Source organism: Mauremys mutica, chromosome 2 (genome assembly GCF_020497125.1).
Source record: "Mauremys mutica isolate MM-2020 ecotype Southern chromosome 2, ASM2049712v1, whole genome shotgun sequence".
NCBI lineage: Eukaryota > Metazoa > Chordata > Testudines > Geoemydidae > Mauremys > Mauremys mutica.
The window spans coordinates 78,327,993-78,344,859 of record NC_059073.1 but is presented as its reverse complement, the minus strand read 5'-3'; the positions used below and the strand labels follow the sequence as shown (position 1 = coordinate 78,344,859).

The following is a 16,867-nucleotide window of genomic DNA, read 5'->3' as shown; positions in this document are numbered from 1 at the left end:
TTTTTCAACACTTAAAATCCAAGTCTACCCTGGAACAGTTAAAAAGAATGAAGGTTTTAAATTCCAGGAGCAATTTGCAACACATGGGAAAAATCTCTTTGTATTAGTTATTCTAATTTTTTATTTGAAATGAACTAATTAGGATAGAGTGCCTGACAGAATCATCATCTGACTTGGTCATCAGTGTCAGAAGAAAGAAGTGGATGAAGGAATCTCATGGTAACATTAGTTAAAATAGTTCCCTTTCTCATCCTCGGGATACCAAGACCTTCTGAGGCAGAGGTCCAGAGAGAATGGGATGTAAATTGTGGGTATATCTTAGACTTGTTTGTAACTAAGTTTTCTGGCAGTATTGTTCAAACCTTTAATGTCTTTCCAATACATTTTCTGTAGAATCCACAAATATTTAAAGCTATCATTCTGACTGCACTGTATTTCAAATGTATTAACACTCAGGCATTTTCTTTAAAGATACTTGGTTCTTATTAACAGAGACAATCAGGAGTGGTGGTTGGATCACAGCCCCAATGCTTTCTTTAAAATTGACACCATCAACTTGTAATCTAGTCAAATACACACACACACAAACTTCTTATGAGTAGTTTCAGGTACCACATCTGCTCCTCCATACCAAAATTCCCCTATGGGTTTGAGGTTTTACAATCACATTTGTGTTTTCTTAAAAGGAAAGGTGTATCTTGTTGGTTCTTCTGGCAAAAAAACAAAAGAAAAAGGTGAAGATAAACAATGAGGAAAGTCATATCAAATACACACAGTAAGCAAACTGGGTGAAAAATCTTTTCTGGATTCCCTCTAATCTTTAGTGTAACTTATAACAAGTACAAAGTGTAGTTTTTAAATTGATGGTGTTCTTCTAATCACAAGAAAACCCAGATTATTAGTACCCTTAATGTTGTGCCTTGGGAATCCATTACAAGTATTTGGTTGCATCATAAGTACTAATGTTGCAAGTAGAATGTTGAGCCCATACAGGAATGGTTACACAGACACACATCATGATGCCATCATCCAGCCAACAACCAAGCCAAGCTGAGATATGCAATTGACAATGAACAATTGTTTTGCAACAAGGTCAAGGTCCATTACTGACAATTTTTTTGCTGACAGAGCAGCCTACAAAAATTGTGAAATATCGTAGAGAGAAACCTTTGCTAACTTACAGAAGCCAATGATAAAAGGTTAAACACATCAGAAGGTTGTATACACTGGCCTTTGCTAAATAAGGAGAGTAAAGGAAAAGAGTGTACAAGAGCCCCAACATTTGAAAGATCTTGTACAACTCCAAATGGCATTGTAGCTCAAGTACTGTATTTGCATACTGGAAAGACACCACCCTGCAGCTTCAGCTGATTAAGGGGAGGAGATGCCAATTACAGCAACTAACTTGCAGGAAAAGAAAGCTACAGAGCCTACACAAGGAAGCATACCCTGCAAAGAAGGTTGCACAGATCCTTAGAGTACAATGCTGTTCCCAGCATGCAACATCATTGGTGTGTCAAAATTAAAGTACTAAGTGACTTGCCGAAATTGACAGAATGAATCTACGTATGCAACTTTGTTGTAGTTGAATCTATGGCAGAGCTGGGAATAGAACCCAGATGGGATTCCCCTCCTCTTTTCTAAGTTCTAAACTACCCCACTTTACCAGCCCCTCAAATACAAGCACTGCTAGGCTAAATGAGAAAGCAGCACTACACAACTGGTAGTGGGAAATGCAGCATCCAGATGGAACAGCAGAGGAATCATAGGTAGACAATCTAATCACAAGAAATTTAGTTAGGACACCACAGTTAACCCTATATTTTTAGGGAGACAGCATGCTCAACAGCATCTTCAGTGGGCACAACTAGTCAAGATGAAACAAAATTTTAAAAATCACATCTGAGAGACAAGACATCAAATGCCATAATACTCCCAACCCCCTGCAGTTCAGTATTCATCTACAGAATCACTAACAACACTTCTTGCAGCACCCATAAGTTACTTTGAGGTCTCCTATTTAAGGGCCTGATCCACCCTTGCGTATGGTCACACAGTGTTAACAACTATTTTAGGAATCAAGCTTTCACCCCCTCAGTCCCCAACTCTCCTGCAAGTGCTGGATACAATCCAGTAGACAAACACAAGCTTATCTCACACTGGCACCCATTGCACTACCTACCCCCTACTTCTCTCACACCAGCCAGCAGAGACAGGGAAGTTTTGTTTCTTTAAGATCAGAGTTCTACAGCAGCCCCAGTGAATAAACATGAAGCCTGATTTTTCCTACTGTGTCACAACACCATTGAAAACCCCAGCTTGTTCCAATGGAAGCTTTTCTCCAGCTTCAGGCCTGGGTTTCAAAGACTCATAAGTTCTGTTCAAACCACTACTTAATATAAGTAAAAAATATTTTAAGTATTCAGATTTCTGGCTAACAAGACACTTGGGGTAAATTCTGGCCCCAGTGAAATCAATTACAAATCTCCTATTGTTTTCAATGAGGCCAGGATTTCTCCCTTGGTGTTTTGATTCAGTTTGCGTTTATGACCCACCAAGCGAAAAGCCAAGAGTAACAATCTAGGCTTCATTAAGGTTTTGTTTGTGTTTGTTTTAAATCTTTTGAAGAAACATCCCAGAGAATCGGAAGTGTTTCCTTTTTATGAACACAAGCCAAATGACATGGAGCAAATCTTTCAACACAGGCAACCCTCCCACCATAACCACACAGAAAAGTCTTTCTCTGCAATAACGTCCCAACGTTACCGCTTGCATTCCAAAACACAGGACGGCAACAGAAAGTGTACTAAGCCACCACTCTATTCCTTAATGTTGCTCATCATAGGAGGCAATTCAAACTTTGCTATACTGTACGTGCATAACATTTAGCTACAATCCTGATCCAAGAACAGAACCATTAGCATGGTTTCTCATGCATTACTGTGGGGAGTCTTAACAAATCCTTTAATTAAACAGCTGACAATATTTAGCAGCATGTTTGGAAGTAAACAGTGTTGCCCACTCTATTTTATCCAAGTCTCCGGATATTTAGGGTTTAAGAAGGGTCATCTTTCGAGTCATATGATTATGTGATAATTTCAGCTATCGTTTAAAAAAGTTTATAGCCTTCACTATTGCGAAAAGCTTGAAAGTGTGAAAACCTAAAAAAAGCTCAAAATAAAATAAAGGCAGAGAACCCCAAACTTATCCTTTTTGAAGTACCATGATTTTTGGCTGACTGGGGCTGGTAATACTAAACATTTAAAAAAAAATGGTTTGACTTGCCTTAATGGGATCAAGCATGGAGAAGCTGACTGGAAACAAAGATCAGTTAGGAAACTTACTAGCTCTCCTTAGACACAGGAGGCCCATATTATGAACATGTTAGCTTCTAAAACTTAAAATATAGGATGTGCTTCCTCTGATGGGCCAATTAAGCCTAACTTTGTTACTGTAAGCCCCATCTATTCATTTAGGATTTTCCTGAGCAAGGCAAGCAAGCTGAGGAATTGTTTTAAGCTGTCTTATTGTCAGCTATTTATATTTCATATTTTAAAATGCCATTTGCAGGAATATGTTCTCTGAGCATATTATATAACAAGGCCACTTGCTTTCTGGACTAATGGTGCTGGGAACAAAGACGTCATGCTCACTTCTCATGGGAGTCTATCGTTGTGAAGCATTGATCCCTGTTTGCAGATCACCAGGACCACTGTTTGAACTTGACAGTACCTTGGACAGACTCCCCAAACAAAAACAAAAAAAAATTAACTGAGGTAGGTAGTGTTCAGGTAAAGCTTTGCAGGCCAAAGGAAGAAGTCATCATTACTCTCTAGCTAGACTGTTTTTTATATCCCGCACGTGCTTTTAGTTCATTCTGGAAGTGGGTACAAAGACTCAAAATCAGTTTGCATTAGAATAGAAGAAATGTTATTGTACACTAATAACTGACAGACAAAACTCCATATGGACTTCCAGCACAAGTCAAAGCCTGTATATACTGAGAAAAAGAGGCCAGAAGGGCTTGCAATTTCACTTATGCTTAAGGAGGTCTCTTGTTCACAGGCAACCCCATTCAGGGCAACAAACAAAAACAGAAAGTTACACAGAGCCTCCAGCGTAACGAAGCACATCACGGTTAGGGTAGCTTGTTTTAGTAAAATTGTTTACATTACTCCTCGTGTGATAATTTGGGGAACATGTCTACGTTGAGAAATTGTTGAATCATGGAATGCCTCGATGTGGCCTCCATCATTTGTTGAAAAGGGCAACAGCACGTGCCTACCAAACCGGGAACCACGTGGTTGTTAGATCTTAAAGGGTTACCCACTCAAGTGGAAACACTTGGGAAGCTAGTTCCTCCTACTTCTCTATGAAGAGGGAAAGTGGACAATCCCCAGCAACAGAACAAAAGATCTATATGGCACGATATACAAACTTGAGGGAATCACAAAGACAGACACAGGACACACTTGGCAGGAGAGAGGGGCATGCTATTATAGGAGAGATGTCCTATTTATCTGAAGGACCAACAAGGGCAAAGGAAAGTGAGCTGATCTTGAGAAGGAGAAGGACTCCATGAGCTACAGGAGAAAGATCGTGGATCCCCCAGAGGACTCTGCCCACACCCAAAGAACTCGTCAGAGCACTGAAGAAACTGAGGCATGGATATGCATATAGGTGTTATTATTTTGTCTAGATCTGTGTATCTCTTGTGCTAGATACTGAGTAATGGTGTTTAGAATCCTGTGCAAAGTTCTACTGGCCTTCACTATAGTGTGCCCCATAGGAGACACTGTAATCCCAAAGCACCACACATATGGAGTAGGGGGAGAGGACATGCTTAAGCTATAAGGCAGTCTGAGGAGTTAGCGCTGGTCCCAGGGTCTGGGCAGTTGGTATCCCAGCTCTCAGAAGGGGGTGCTAGACAGAGGATCTGTACCCTGAGAGTATGCCTAGAAACCCCAGTCAGGGCCTGCACTCTGCTCAGGAAACTTAAAGAGCAGATAGGGCCCAGTGTGCTGTGCTCCAACCATAATCCCCTAGCTGGATACTCACAAGGCTGAGCTCTACCAGGTCTGTGTGCACAACACTCATCTCATTTTTATTGCCCAAGCAGCACAACTCAGACTACTGCCTTATGCCCACAGGAAGGGTAAAACTGAGTTATAGCTTTAATTCTGAATAAGAATTCATCTTTTTATAGCCTTTTAATGGTTTTTCCTGTTCAATTGCAAACTGGAAGTATTTATTGAAACCCAAACCATCCTTCCTATAAGCCAAGTCTCACATGCATATTAAGGGTAAAAAAATCATCATCTTCTTTTTAAACTTTTCTACAGTAACAATTTTTTAAAAAATGTGGCAAGGAGAAAAGATTCCACTTTTGTCAAGCAGCATACAATACTGAGAAACAAAAATCTCCATGGCCAACTTCCCTATCTCTAAGAGGGCGGAGGGAGAATAATACCCACAATTCACAAAGCACTTTTACTACTGAGCACTATAGTTTCTGTTTTTTTAATTAAAGTGTTCCCTTTTCCTATATACTGTCTTTCATCTACACTGGAATGGTACTTGCTGTAGTTTTGCGGCTTGCTGCTAGCCACACCCACTCTCTGAACACTGTGTGGTACCATACACATACAGAGCTAGTCATATCTTATATTATGATCTGAGGGAGGTACGTTCTCAATGAGCCTCATCTTTCCTACTCACCATCCACAGAGGCTTGACATTTTTTTCCCAGAACAAATCTGAACGAGTTTCAAATTTGAAGACTGAGAACAAACAAGTATGACCATAACACAATTACATGGGCACAATTTCAAAAGTGAATGTTTTATGATCAGATGTAAAATGTGTGATGTGGCTATAACCTTCAGTGGGGGGAGGGTGGGAAGAGAGAGATTTGGGTCTTTTCAGCAAATAGAAGTTTGCATTTTCAATAATTTTATACCGATACTCGAGAGTAATTTAAGGCTTCTGAAATTGTTCTTCCAAGAACAAAGACGTAAGTCTGTAAATCAATTTAAATGTAATTACAGGAACTCCTCACTTAAAGTCATCCCGGTTAACGTTGTTTTGATGTTAAGTTGCTGATCAATTAGGGAACATACTCGTTTAAAGTTGTGAAATGCTCCCTTCAAACAGTCGTTTGGCAGCCGCCTGTTTTGTCCACTGCTTGCAGGAAGAGCAGCCCGTTGCAGCTGGGTGGTTGGAAGCAGGGTGGATCAGCAGCCCCCTATCAGCTCCCCACTCCCCTAAGTTCCCTGTGCAGCAGCTGTCCCTCCCCACACTGCCATGTTCTGCTCCTGCCCTCTGCCTTGGAGCTGCTCCCGGAGACTCCTGCTTGCTGTACGGGGGGAGGGGGGAAGAGGAGGGCTAATGTCAGGGTGTCTCCCCCTCCCCCTGCTCCTACACCCAGCTTACCCCATCTTCCACAGAGCAGGGGGGACACACAACCAATGGAGGGAGCTTCTAGGCAGTAGCTGCGGGTCTCAGCAAGCTGATTTAGTTAACAAGGCAGTGTACTTAAGCCTGGAGTCAGCTACTTTAAGGGGAAATGCACATTTTTTCTCTCACACACAGGGTGTGTGTCTCTATCTGCCCTCCCTCCTTTCCTGCTGCCTTGTAGAGTGTTCTGAGAGTTAACCCTTGAGGGCTCAGTCAATTGCTAGTTCATTTAGCAGTAAGGCATTCCCTGGGAAATATCCCACCCTCTGACTCCCACCTCAACCAAGCTTCACAATCATCACCACTGTACACCAGTATGAAACTGTTTGTTTAAAACTTATACTGGGTGTGTGTATAAGTCTTTTGTCTGGTGAAAAAAATTTCCCTGGAACCTAACCCCCGCATTTACATTAATTCTTATGGGGAAATTGGATCAGCTTAACATTGTTTCGCTTAAAGTTGCATTTTTCAGGAACATAACTACAACATTAAGTGAGGAGTTCCTGTAGCTCTGTGACTTCCAGTTATTCACACCACTCCATGAATGGGGGTGGATGATTTTTCCCTAAAAACATGCAGTTGATTTGCTAGTTCTCCAAAACAGTTTAGGGAACATTTGATCTGCTCAACATGAACATACTTCCCTACCTCCTCACACACCATGGTCTTTCATCATTGTGTTGTATTTTAAGTCTAAATTACAGTACAAAGCTCTCAGAGCAGGAACACTGTCTTTATTGTATATTTGCTTATAAAAGTACCATGACTAACTACAGAGCTATATATAGTATGGAAAATGCAGGCTGTACAAGTAAGAATAATATGTAAATAGCATAGTTAAACTAACAGAAAGCACCATAAATATAAAATTCAAGAGATTTAAGTAATTTGGCACACAGTGTTTTATGAAAAGTTTGTTTTTTGAGTCATATGCAGTATGTGTGTTATTAATATGGAGTATTTTCCTGTAAGAGATTCTCAGATCTTGACAGCTAGTTATTCACTATGCCAAAATACCAACATTCGTGCTGCAGTCAAACCACAGGTGGAATTCCTGGAACATAGTCCCTGTTACTGAAATTAACTGCTATACCATGTTGTCCCATATTCTGTAGCATTTCTTTTCAGCATGTTCCCTTAAGTTCACCGGACTAGTACAAGAGTGATGAATACTCATAAAGGTATTAAATATATTAACTTCTTTCCCATGTCAGTTTTAATGATAGTCCCTTGTGTCATGCTTTATTACAACCATTTGAAACAACAATACACGAACCATTGCACAACACTTTTTTTTAGTTTCTTAAGAACTATCCTACTTACTTGGGCATCCTATCTTAGTTTCTGATTGAGTTTACCTTAAATTTGTGTCCTTAAGTCAGTAGTTCTCAACTTGTGGTCCGCAGACCCTGGGGTCCCTGGACTATGTCTAAGGCAGCAGTTCTCAAACTATGGGTCAGGACCCCAAGGTGGGTCATGACCCTGTTTTAAGGGGGTCACTGGGGCTGGCTTAGACTTGCTAGGGCCGGAGACCGAAGCCTGAGCCCCATAGCGTTGCCAACTTTTTACTTGCACAAAACCGAACACCCTTGCCCTGCCCCATCTCCGAGGCCCCACCCCTCTCTCATTCCATCTCCCCACCTTCTCGCTCACTCTCCCCACCCTCACTCACCCATTTTCATCATGCTGGCTCAGGGAGTCCGGGTGCAGGAGGGGGCGAGGGCTCCAGCTGGGGGTTAAGGCTCCGGAGTGTAGGAGGGGGCTCTGGTCTGGGTTTCGGAGTACGGGAGGGGGCTCGGGATGCAGGTTCCGAGGTGGGACCAGAAAGGAGAGGTTCAGGGTGCGGTAGGGGGCTCCGGGCTGGGGCAGGTGGTTGGGGTGTAGTCTGGGGGCTCCAGCTGGGGGGTGCAGGCCCAGGGATGAGGAATTTGGGGTACAGGAGGTGGCTATTGGCTAGGGCTGAGGGATTCGGAGTGTGGGGGGAGGGGCTCCAGACTGGGGCAGAGGGTTGAGGTGTGGGGGGAGTGAGGGCTCCAGCTAGGGGTGCAGGAGGGTGCTCCAGGCTGAGGCTGCAGGGTGGGAGGGGCATTAGGGATGGGCCAGGGGGTTGGGGTGCAGGCTCCAGCTGGGGATGAAGGGTCTGGGGTGCAGAAGGGGGCTCCAGGCTGGGATTGAGGGGTTCAGAAGGTGGAAGGGGCATCAAGACTGTGGGTTGGGGCAAAGGAGGGGGTCAGAGATGCAGGCTGGCGATTACCTAAAGCAGCAGCACATTCCCCCCTCCCTCGGCTCCTATGCAGAGGCATGGCCAGGCAGCTCTGCGTGCTGCCGCATCCACAGGCACAGCCCCCGCAGCTCCCATTGGCTGCAATTCAGCCAATGGGAACTACGGAGCTGGCGCTTGGGGCGGAGGCAGCACAGAACCCCCTGACTGCCCCTACGCATAGGAGCTAGGGAGTGAGTGGGGGGGGGGAACATGCCGCTGCTTCCAGGAGCCTCGAAGAGCCATGGCAGACAGGAAGCTTGCCTTAGCCCCACTGCATCACTGGCCAGACCATTAATGGCCCGGTCAGCAGTGCTGACCTGAGCCACCAGGGTCCCTGATGGGGTGTTCCGTTCAAAAAATCGGACACCTAGCAACCCTAGGGCCCCACAAGGCAGGGCAGAAGCCAAAGCTTGAGGGCTTCAGCCCTGGGCAGCGTGGCTCAGGTTACAGGCCCCCTGCCTGGGGCTGAAGCGCTTTGGCTTTGACCCACCCCTACTCGGGCTTTCCCCTCCTCCCGCAAGCAATGGGGCTCAGGCGGGCTCAGGTTTCGGTCCCAACTCCTGGGTCGTGTATTAATTTTTGTTGTCGGGGGTCACGGTGAAATGAAGTTTGAGAATCCCTGCTCTAAGGGACTGAAAACTAACTGAACAGAATTCAACTATATATACACATGCAATAGATTTCCAAAGGGGTCCACATTCGAAATTTCCAAAGGGGTTTGCAAATGAAAAAAGGTGAGAACCACAGCCCTAAGTGATATTTTAAAAGATTAAACCAAGCCAATGCACTAAATCTCCCAGAAGACTTGGTCAAATTTCTTTTAATAAAAATAATTAAAAAACAGAGCCATCATTTTAAAAAAAAAAAGTATTTTTTCTTTTACTCTTGAACTAAAGAATTTGCTGGAGAGATGTTCCTTAGATATTTTATTTTAAAAAGGTAATCTTTGTGTACAGGTCAAGAGTGCGAAATTTCAGCCCAGAAGATCTATTTTGTGCCTTTATCTAGGTACCATCCCCTGTGATATCTGAGCACTTATGAGCACGTGAAAATAGCAGCTCAGGACAAACTGTTTTGAATCCTTGACTACCATGGCAGAGCATTATCAAGAGCCTACAATAATAGAAGTAGCATATTGATTCAAGAACATACAGTACACACTATTGTATCTGAAGTTGCTACTGAACAAGAGGCTCAAACAACAAGGGTTTTTAGCTTTAAAATTCAGAGATACATTAGTCAACTCATGTCCACCTCATCTGGAAGATTGTTCTACTCTTGAGAATAGGTGTTGCCAAGTTACTTGGACTCCAACTCCAGGAGGGCACTATCATTTTCATAGATGCCCTAAGGTAAAGCAGACTTAAAACAATTTAAAAGCTTTTTCACTAAAGTGTTTCTGGAACACGTTTCTGCCTGTTGGAAAGGAAAATACAGCAAGCACTGGTTAGGGGCAGGCAGCCATCTGCTTTTTCACTCAATTGTCATGATGGAATCAGCAGACCACGAGGGAAAATATGTATGTGGGGCAGAGGGTGGAAGATTATATTAATTGTGTGCATTGATGTATGCAATGTGTGCAATTCAAACATTAATGGTCTGATTTTTCAGAGCTGCTCAATGCTTATGGGAAAAAAGTTAGGTCATAGGTAAGCTTTCACTAGTTTCAAAGTACATCCTGTCTTTTTGCCTTCTCCTAACTGGAGGCTTTACCTACCCACTGAACCGTCACCTACCTGCACACTGTACAATAGCTTGCCTCACACAGCATGAGTGTTTGGATCATGCATATTCCAAGGGGCTCACGTCTTTTTGATCTACTTTAGTTTTTCCGAACTGGTTCTTACCACCTCCTCCAAATACTACAGTCCACTGAAGCACTTTGCAATAGTTTCTTGAAGGAAGATTATCCACAATAAACGATACCACACTCAAACCTCAGGAGGAGTGAAATTCTTAGTATAAAACCATTGCTCAATTTCAGGGATATCCCTGAGTTTGTAAAAGGATGCAATGTGAATTGTTCACTATGTACAGAGTCAAACTGTTCTATTTAGTGTGATGTTCTGTCTCGAAACCAAACAACACTATCTTATCATTTAGAACTAGACTAAACACTTCATATGCTGTAGGGAACAATCTTGCACTAACAGGGGAATGGAGTAGATAGAGGTCTTTTCCATCTCTAATTTCTAATTGCTTATTATGATTCTAAACATCTTTTTAAAAATAGGTTACCTCTGGTGGGGTACCTCATAGAGGAAAGGATTTACAATGTAATAAATAAAGCCTGTTCCTCCCAAGCAGCAACATGGCAACCTCAAGCTTAGCCAGATCAGGCATCAAGTAAAGTATCTCCCAGTACAGTTATTTAAGAGACAGTTTAATCAGGGTTCATAAGATATTTTACACAATCCCTCCTTTTCATAGGCTTTCCCTCCTTGAAATCAACATCATAATTCAGTCAGTCTGCCTTAAAGCAACCACAAATATTGCATTTATGCTTCGGGTCAAAAGAAATTATTTCCCTCTGAGTCTTAATAACTTAGTGTTGATAGGTCACTATATCTCCAGAAGAATTAGGAGGGGTGTTCTCAGTTAGGCTCAGCGAACAGCCAAAAGTGACTTCTGAACAGTGGTGCCTCAAGATGGGCTATCTACCCAGCCAGACTAGTGCCAGGATATTTGATTTAAAAAACACTAGTATCATTCGTTTAAAATATTTTTTCTGGAGTGATGATTGTTAAATAGCTGACTACACTGGGAAATATTTTTATCCACAGGATGAGTACAAGCAGACTGCAGTGATAGTGATCTCATCACTAGAGAGACCAGTCTCTGAAATTGAGAGGGAATGTGGTCCCAGGTCCCTCCTTGGGGATAACAAACAAACAATAGTAAACTGTCAAAAATTAACAATGGTGCTAGGATGACAGGGGTCCTAATAAATAAGACAACAGTAGGACATTGAATTTTCCTATTTAAAAACAAAAGCTGGATTTGAATGCCAGACATGGAGTTCACCATTTGCTGCCAAAAAGCCATGCAGTTTAACTCTTTAACCAAAGCATAATTTTCCACTTCTTAGTCTTAATAGCATTTTTCTTCCGGCTTCCGAGATTATCCTTAGACTACACCAGTGCTACCAGAAATGTCAAAAACTTGAGAAAACAAGGATAAGCTCTACATGGAGTTTTGACTCAGTTAGCAGATAAAGAAGGTAGTATTATAACTCACCAGAAAGGTCTAAAGTTAAGTATTTTGTTGTCTATTTATAATCCCTGAATGGGCTGAGACACCATTACCTCAGAGACCTGCTCTCGCCTAATACCCTGCAGTGCGAGTCAAGGTCATATAAAGGTATTTTTGCTGTTGGATCCTGGGATGCAATCGTTTCCCCTTGGAAATTAATGGCAAAACTACCACTGACTTCAATGAGGCCAGAATTCCATCTCCTAGAGTGTAATTCAGGGGGTGGAGGCAGGATTCTCTCATCCAGTTCTTACTGTCTTTGAAACTTGTTCTCCTTGGTCTGACAGAGCCAATTTAGTGAGCCCCAAGACAGGATGTAATGCTTATTCATTGGGTTTAGTGTTTGTTAGTTGTGTTTGCATTTGGTTACCTTGGGTTTTCTATTAATATTTAGCCTGTTAAGACATACTGGCAACATGCATGGTAATAGCAGTCTAAGTACTGTCACTTGTTAAGGTGACAATGGAGCTTTTTTTAAAAAATACTGGCAATTGCTATGGCAATAGGCACTTAATAAAGACACAAAACCAACAGCATCTGAAATAAAGATGGTAAATACTGTAAGGACCATTCTGTATTTCAGAGGACTAACCACTTTAGCAGCATTATGATGAATTAGCAAGTGCAAGCTATTTAGAAATTGGAACTAAATATTCCTATCAGCTTGAACTATCCCAGTTTTCATCAGAAGCTATGAATATATATCTTTTAATTTCAGTTTGAGGTGAGATGTCACAGCCTAACTACTAACATGTGCAGTTTATATATAACTAGACAGATTTCTTCTTCCCTCACTCCTCCCCTCCCCAAGAAAACCCCAAAAACCCACTCTCCCTAACCCAAAAGTAGCTTTAGTTTAGGTAAATATTTCAGATCTTGATTCTGGACAATAAATGTTTCTGTTTCATATCAGCTGTATTTTTATCATTTCCTGTGTATCATTACAGAGCAAGCAGAACTATTTGGAGAGGACATTCTCCCAGGATGTTCATATCTGCATTCTAAGTTATAGGCGATTCTGGCACAAGAAATGTGACTTCATTCATTCTTTTTCACTTTATTCACAGTTTGAAGTCATCAGACATGATGATACTAAAGCTATGTCTATACTGCGCCACAGCACAGACTACAGGGGCATAAACTGCAGAGCGCACCTAAGTGTTGTACTTTCAATGCCCTGTGTGGATGCTGTTGGTGCAAACTAAAAATGTACTTAGCTCGCATTGACACTGTCCTGTCTGAAAGAGGATGCTTTTAGTTCATTCCAGCAGTGTCCACAGGGGTGGGGGTGGGGGGTTAGACCACAACACTTTGGTGCACTCTGCAATTCGCATCACCCTGGTTCTCCTCACAGCGTAGACAGTCCCTGACAACGGAGCAGTGAAGTTCTTGCACTCAAACAATTTAATAATTCAATTTTTCCTAAGACCTAAATCACAAAAGAGATGAGAAGACAACATTACAATAATCTCCACATCGCTAGAAAGCTTCAAGAAAGCAACTGTTCAAAGACAATAAAAATGAAGTCTTACAAACACTGATGTATGAAAAAAATCTCCAGCTCCTCAATCCCTCTTCCTACTCCCCCTCCTACCTCCCCCGCAAAGAGTTTACTTTTAACAAAAATTAACAAAGGGAAAAGCAGCTGGTTGAGGAGATTCAAATAGCCAACATTTTAAACCTAGGACACCTGAATATAGGCACCTAACTAAAAGTGGCTTGAATTCCAAAGGGGGCAGAGCAATGGGATTTGTGGATACTCAGCACCGTCTTTAGATCAGGCCAGTAAGGGCAGCAGTACCGCAACCCCCCTACAATAACCTTGCAACCCCCCCCAACTCCTTTTTCAGTCAGGACCCCTACAATTACAACACAGTGAAATTTCAGATTTAAATAGCTGAAATCTACGATTTTTTAAAATCCTATGACTGTGACATTGACCAAAATGGACTGTGAATTTGGTAGTCAAAAAAGGTCACATCAACAATGATGGCAAGTCAACAAAAATGAAGAAGCAGCATACACCACATAAGCCTGTGAGAGAATTATGAGATTTATCAAGAGACATACTACATCTGGAATTGCTTCCAGCAACCTGACAATCTTAAGCACAACTGTCGGAGGCCATCTTAGCTGCTTCAAGTCACAGAAGGTGACTACAATACAAGTTACATTAACATAGCAGCTTTCAAATAAATATTGCAGTGCCCTGTGATGTAACACTATAAAACTAATCATCAGTTAAGTCGGAAAATCTTTTCTTCACCCTACTTCTGACCATCAGGACACAAGCACTACAAAGCGATATAGGAAAGATACTGCATAATCAAGGGGCAGAGTTACAAAAAGCTCTGGCTCCCATCACCTAAGGATTATAATAAGGACAGGTAAGCAATAGGCTGATTGCAGTGTGGATGAGCAGATAAAGTAAGATGAGATATTACTTAAGCATGTTGGCCCAGTCTCAAAGCCATAAAAAGGACAACTTTTAAGTCAAACGCAAAACTTGGTACTCAAATTATTTTACCAAGTCATACAACCCTCCATGTCACTTCATAGATGACATGTTGAAAGTACCATAACTGCTGCAACAGGCACCCAAACACGAGCTGTCTTCCTATACATCAAGGGAAAACCAATCACTCCTACATTTGTATTGGGCCAAGAAGAAGCCATTGTTTTTGTACCTCCTGAACTGCTCTCTCTGGACTGATCCCTCTCACCCAAGTTCTACTTCCTGAACTCTCCGTCTGTGACTGGCATAATAATACTTTTATGACCACCAGTTGCTGGTCTCTGAAAATCTATGGTTATTTCCATGACACTCCAAACCATCAAGGAAAAACAATACTAAATATCATTCCAACTTCTCGTCTCATGTAGCAGCATGTTGCTCTACTAGCCATTCTGTCAGGGGCATAACCTCTAACTTCCAGATTTTAATAGAAAATAATATGCTGACCTAGAGACTGTAGGTTAGCATACAAGTAAATAGTAATAAAAAGTTCCTTTTCGTTGAGATTCACAGACTTCTCATGTTCTGTTTTTTAAAAAACAAAAAAACTGTCTGTTGCCCTTTCAATCAACATTAACATGATGAACATTTATGGCTTAGACTACTTGGTTTATTTAATATTCCTTTTACTTTGGCCTTGATGTAGGTTCTACAACATGTAATCACAGGATTGAGCCTAAGGTGTTGCAAATGTCTTCCTGTATTTTAATCATGTATTTTTTTTACTCTCAAAGACTCTCTACTGACATTACATTGGACTCACTGAGCTTCCCCAAACTCAGGCACACAAAGGAGCACGATCCAATTTGTTTAAACCAGTAGACTACAGAAAGAAAATGGTGAAAGAGCAAAAACTTTACTGTAACATCTAATAAGCAGAGATGTCTGGTTTAAGAGTGCAAAACTAATGCAGTTTTAGTATGTTGTAGCAGTTCTCCTGACCCTCAGAATCTGAGTTTTATGGGGGTAACATTTTTCCAAGCTAGAAACACTTGGAGCTAATCCTTAACCTTATAAACATCTCCTGACTTCTGCATTTTCCACAGTTCATGATGGATTACTTGCACCCCAATAAATGAAGCAGACCGAGACCCACAAGAGACATGCAGTTTCTGCCAGAAAGCATTCAAGACCTTTTTTGCAAACCAAGGCTAACTGAAAAAGAGGGATTTCACACACCCCTGTCACAATCCAGCCCTAGCAGAGGCTTGTGGCCCCAGAGATGAGAGCAGGCCGCAAGGAAACGTGCTGGGACCCAAGTCACTGCGAGGACCCCTGGACTTGGGCGGATGGAAGAGCTGGAGAAGCGCTGGTCCAAAGGGCGGCGGGCTACGACTAGATTCTGTCCGCAGCTCTGCCCGTGGCAAGCTGGGGGTCCCCGGGCAAGTCAGCTCGCGCCTGTGCCCCGGGTCGGGCAGCCCCCCGGCTGTGCAGGGGGCCGCGCCGCGCGCTCCGGGGAGCCTCCCCCTGCCCTGCAGGCGCGGGATGCGCAGGAGGAACCATTCCCGCCCGCCGAGTCTGCAGAAGTTAATAGTTAATGGGCGGCTGCTGTTCCCAGCCCTGCCCCCCCGGCCCGGCGCTTTACTCACCGCTGTCCAGCCGCACGAGCTGGGGCAGCCGGTAGGTGCTAACCAGCTGGTCCAAGGGGACGGACACCGCGCTCCACTTCACATCCTTGAGACAGGAGCCCAGCGAGGGGCCCGGGTCCATCTTCCCTTCCGCCTCCGGGCGCGGGGAGGGGGAGTCAGGCTGGCAGGCGGCTGCGGCTCCTGCCCGCCGGGGTGCTGCAGCCAACAGGACGGAGCTCGCCTTGCTCAGCGGCGGCTGCTGCTGCTGCCGCCGCCGCCTCCACCTCCGCTTCCCCGGGACATGCTAGGCTTGGCGAAGCGCAAGGTGACACCCGCCCAGCGGCTGCGGCTGCTCCTCCAGCCCCCCGGGGCTGCTCCCCGCTCGGCTCGCAGCTGCGACTGGCCCAGGAAACGCCATCCCAGCACTGACTAATCACCAGGGTGCGAGAGACGCCTGCGCAGCTGCTGCTCCTCCCCGCTCCCAAAAGGAAAGTGCCGGGCTGGCTGGCTGGCTCCCTCCTGCTCTCCCTGAACGGGGGAGGCCCTGGCACCGGAGCTCCGTGCAAAGTCTGTCCCGCTCGCTCCCCCCTCTGACCGCTCCGGCAACCTGCAGCCGCCAGCCTGGAGCCCCTAGCAGGCAGCCCCCGGGCTGCGGGAGGGCCGCGGCTTGGCGGGCGCAGCTCCTGAGAGACATCAATAGAGCAGGGCGTACATTTGCCCTACATTACTGCCCAGGGGTCAATGCCCAGCTTGGCCACTGACTTGCTTTGACACGCTCTGCATCTCCCGTTCCCAGCTGTGAAATGGGATAAC

At 43.8% G+C, this 16,867-nt stretch overlaps 1 protein-coding gene across 2 annotated transcripts in view; it reads right to left on the bottom strand.

Moving 5' to 3' along the window:
- GAREM1 (GRB2 associated regulator of MAPK1 subtype 1) overlaps positions 1 to 16,549 on the bottom strand; it is a 136,308-nt gene extending 119,759 nt beyond the window's left edge. Inside the window, exon 1 of one of the 2 annotated variants that reach the window (XM_045007180.1) lies at positions 16,076 to 16,549. In XM_045007180.1, the coding sequence (XP_044863115.1) occupies positions 16,076 to 16,196 (121 nt within the window). In that variant the 5' untranslated portion in view covers positions 16,197 to 16,549. The remainder of the gene's footprint in view (positions 1 to 16,075) is intronic. The other variant, XM_045007179.1, reaches the window with a different exon arrangement.
- Positions 16,550 to 16,867: the final 318 nt, after the last annotated feature.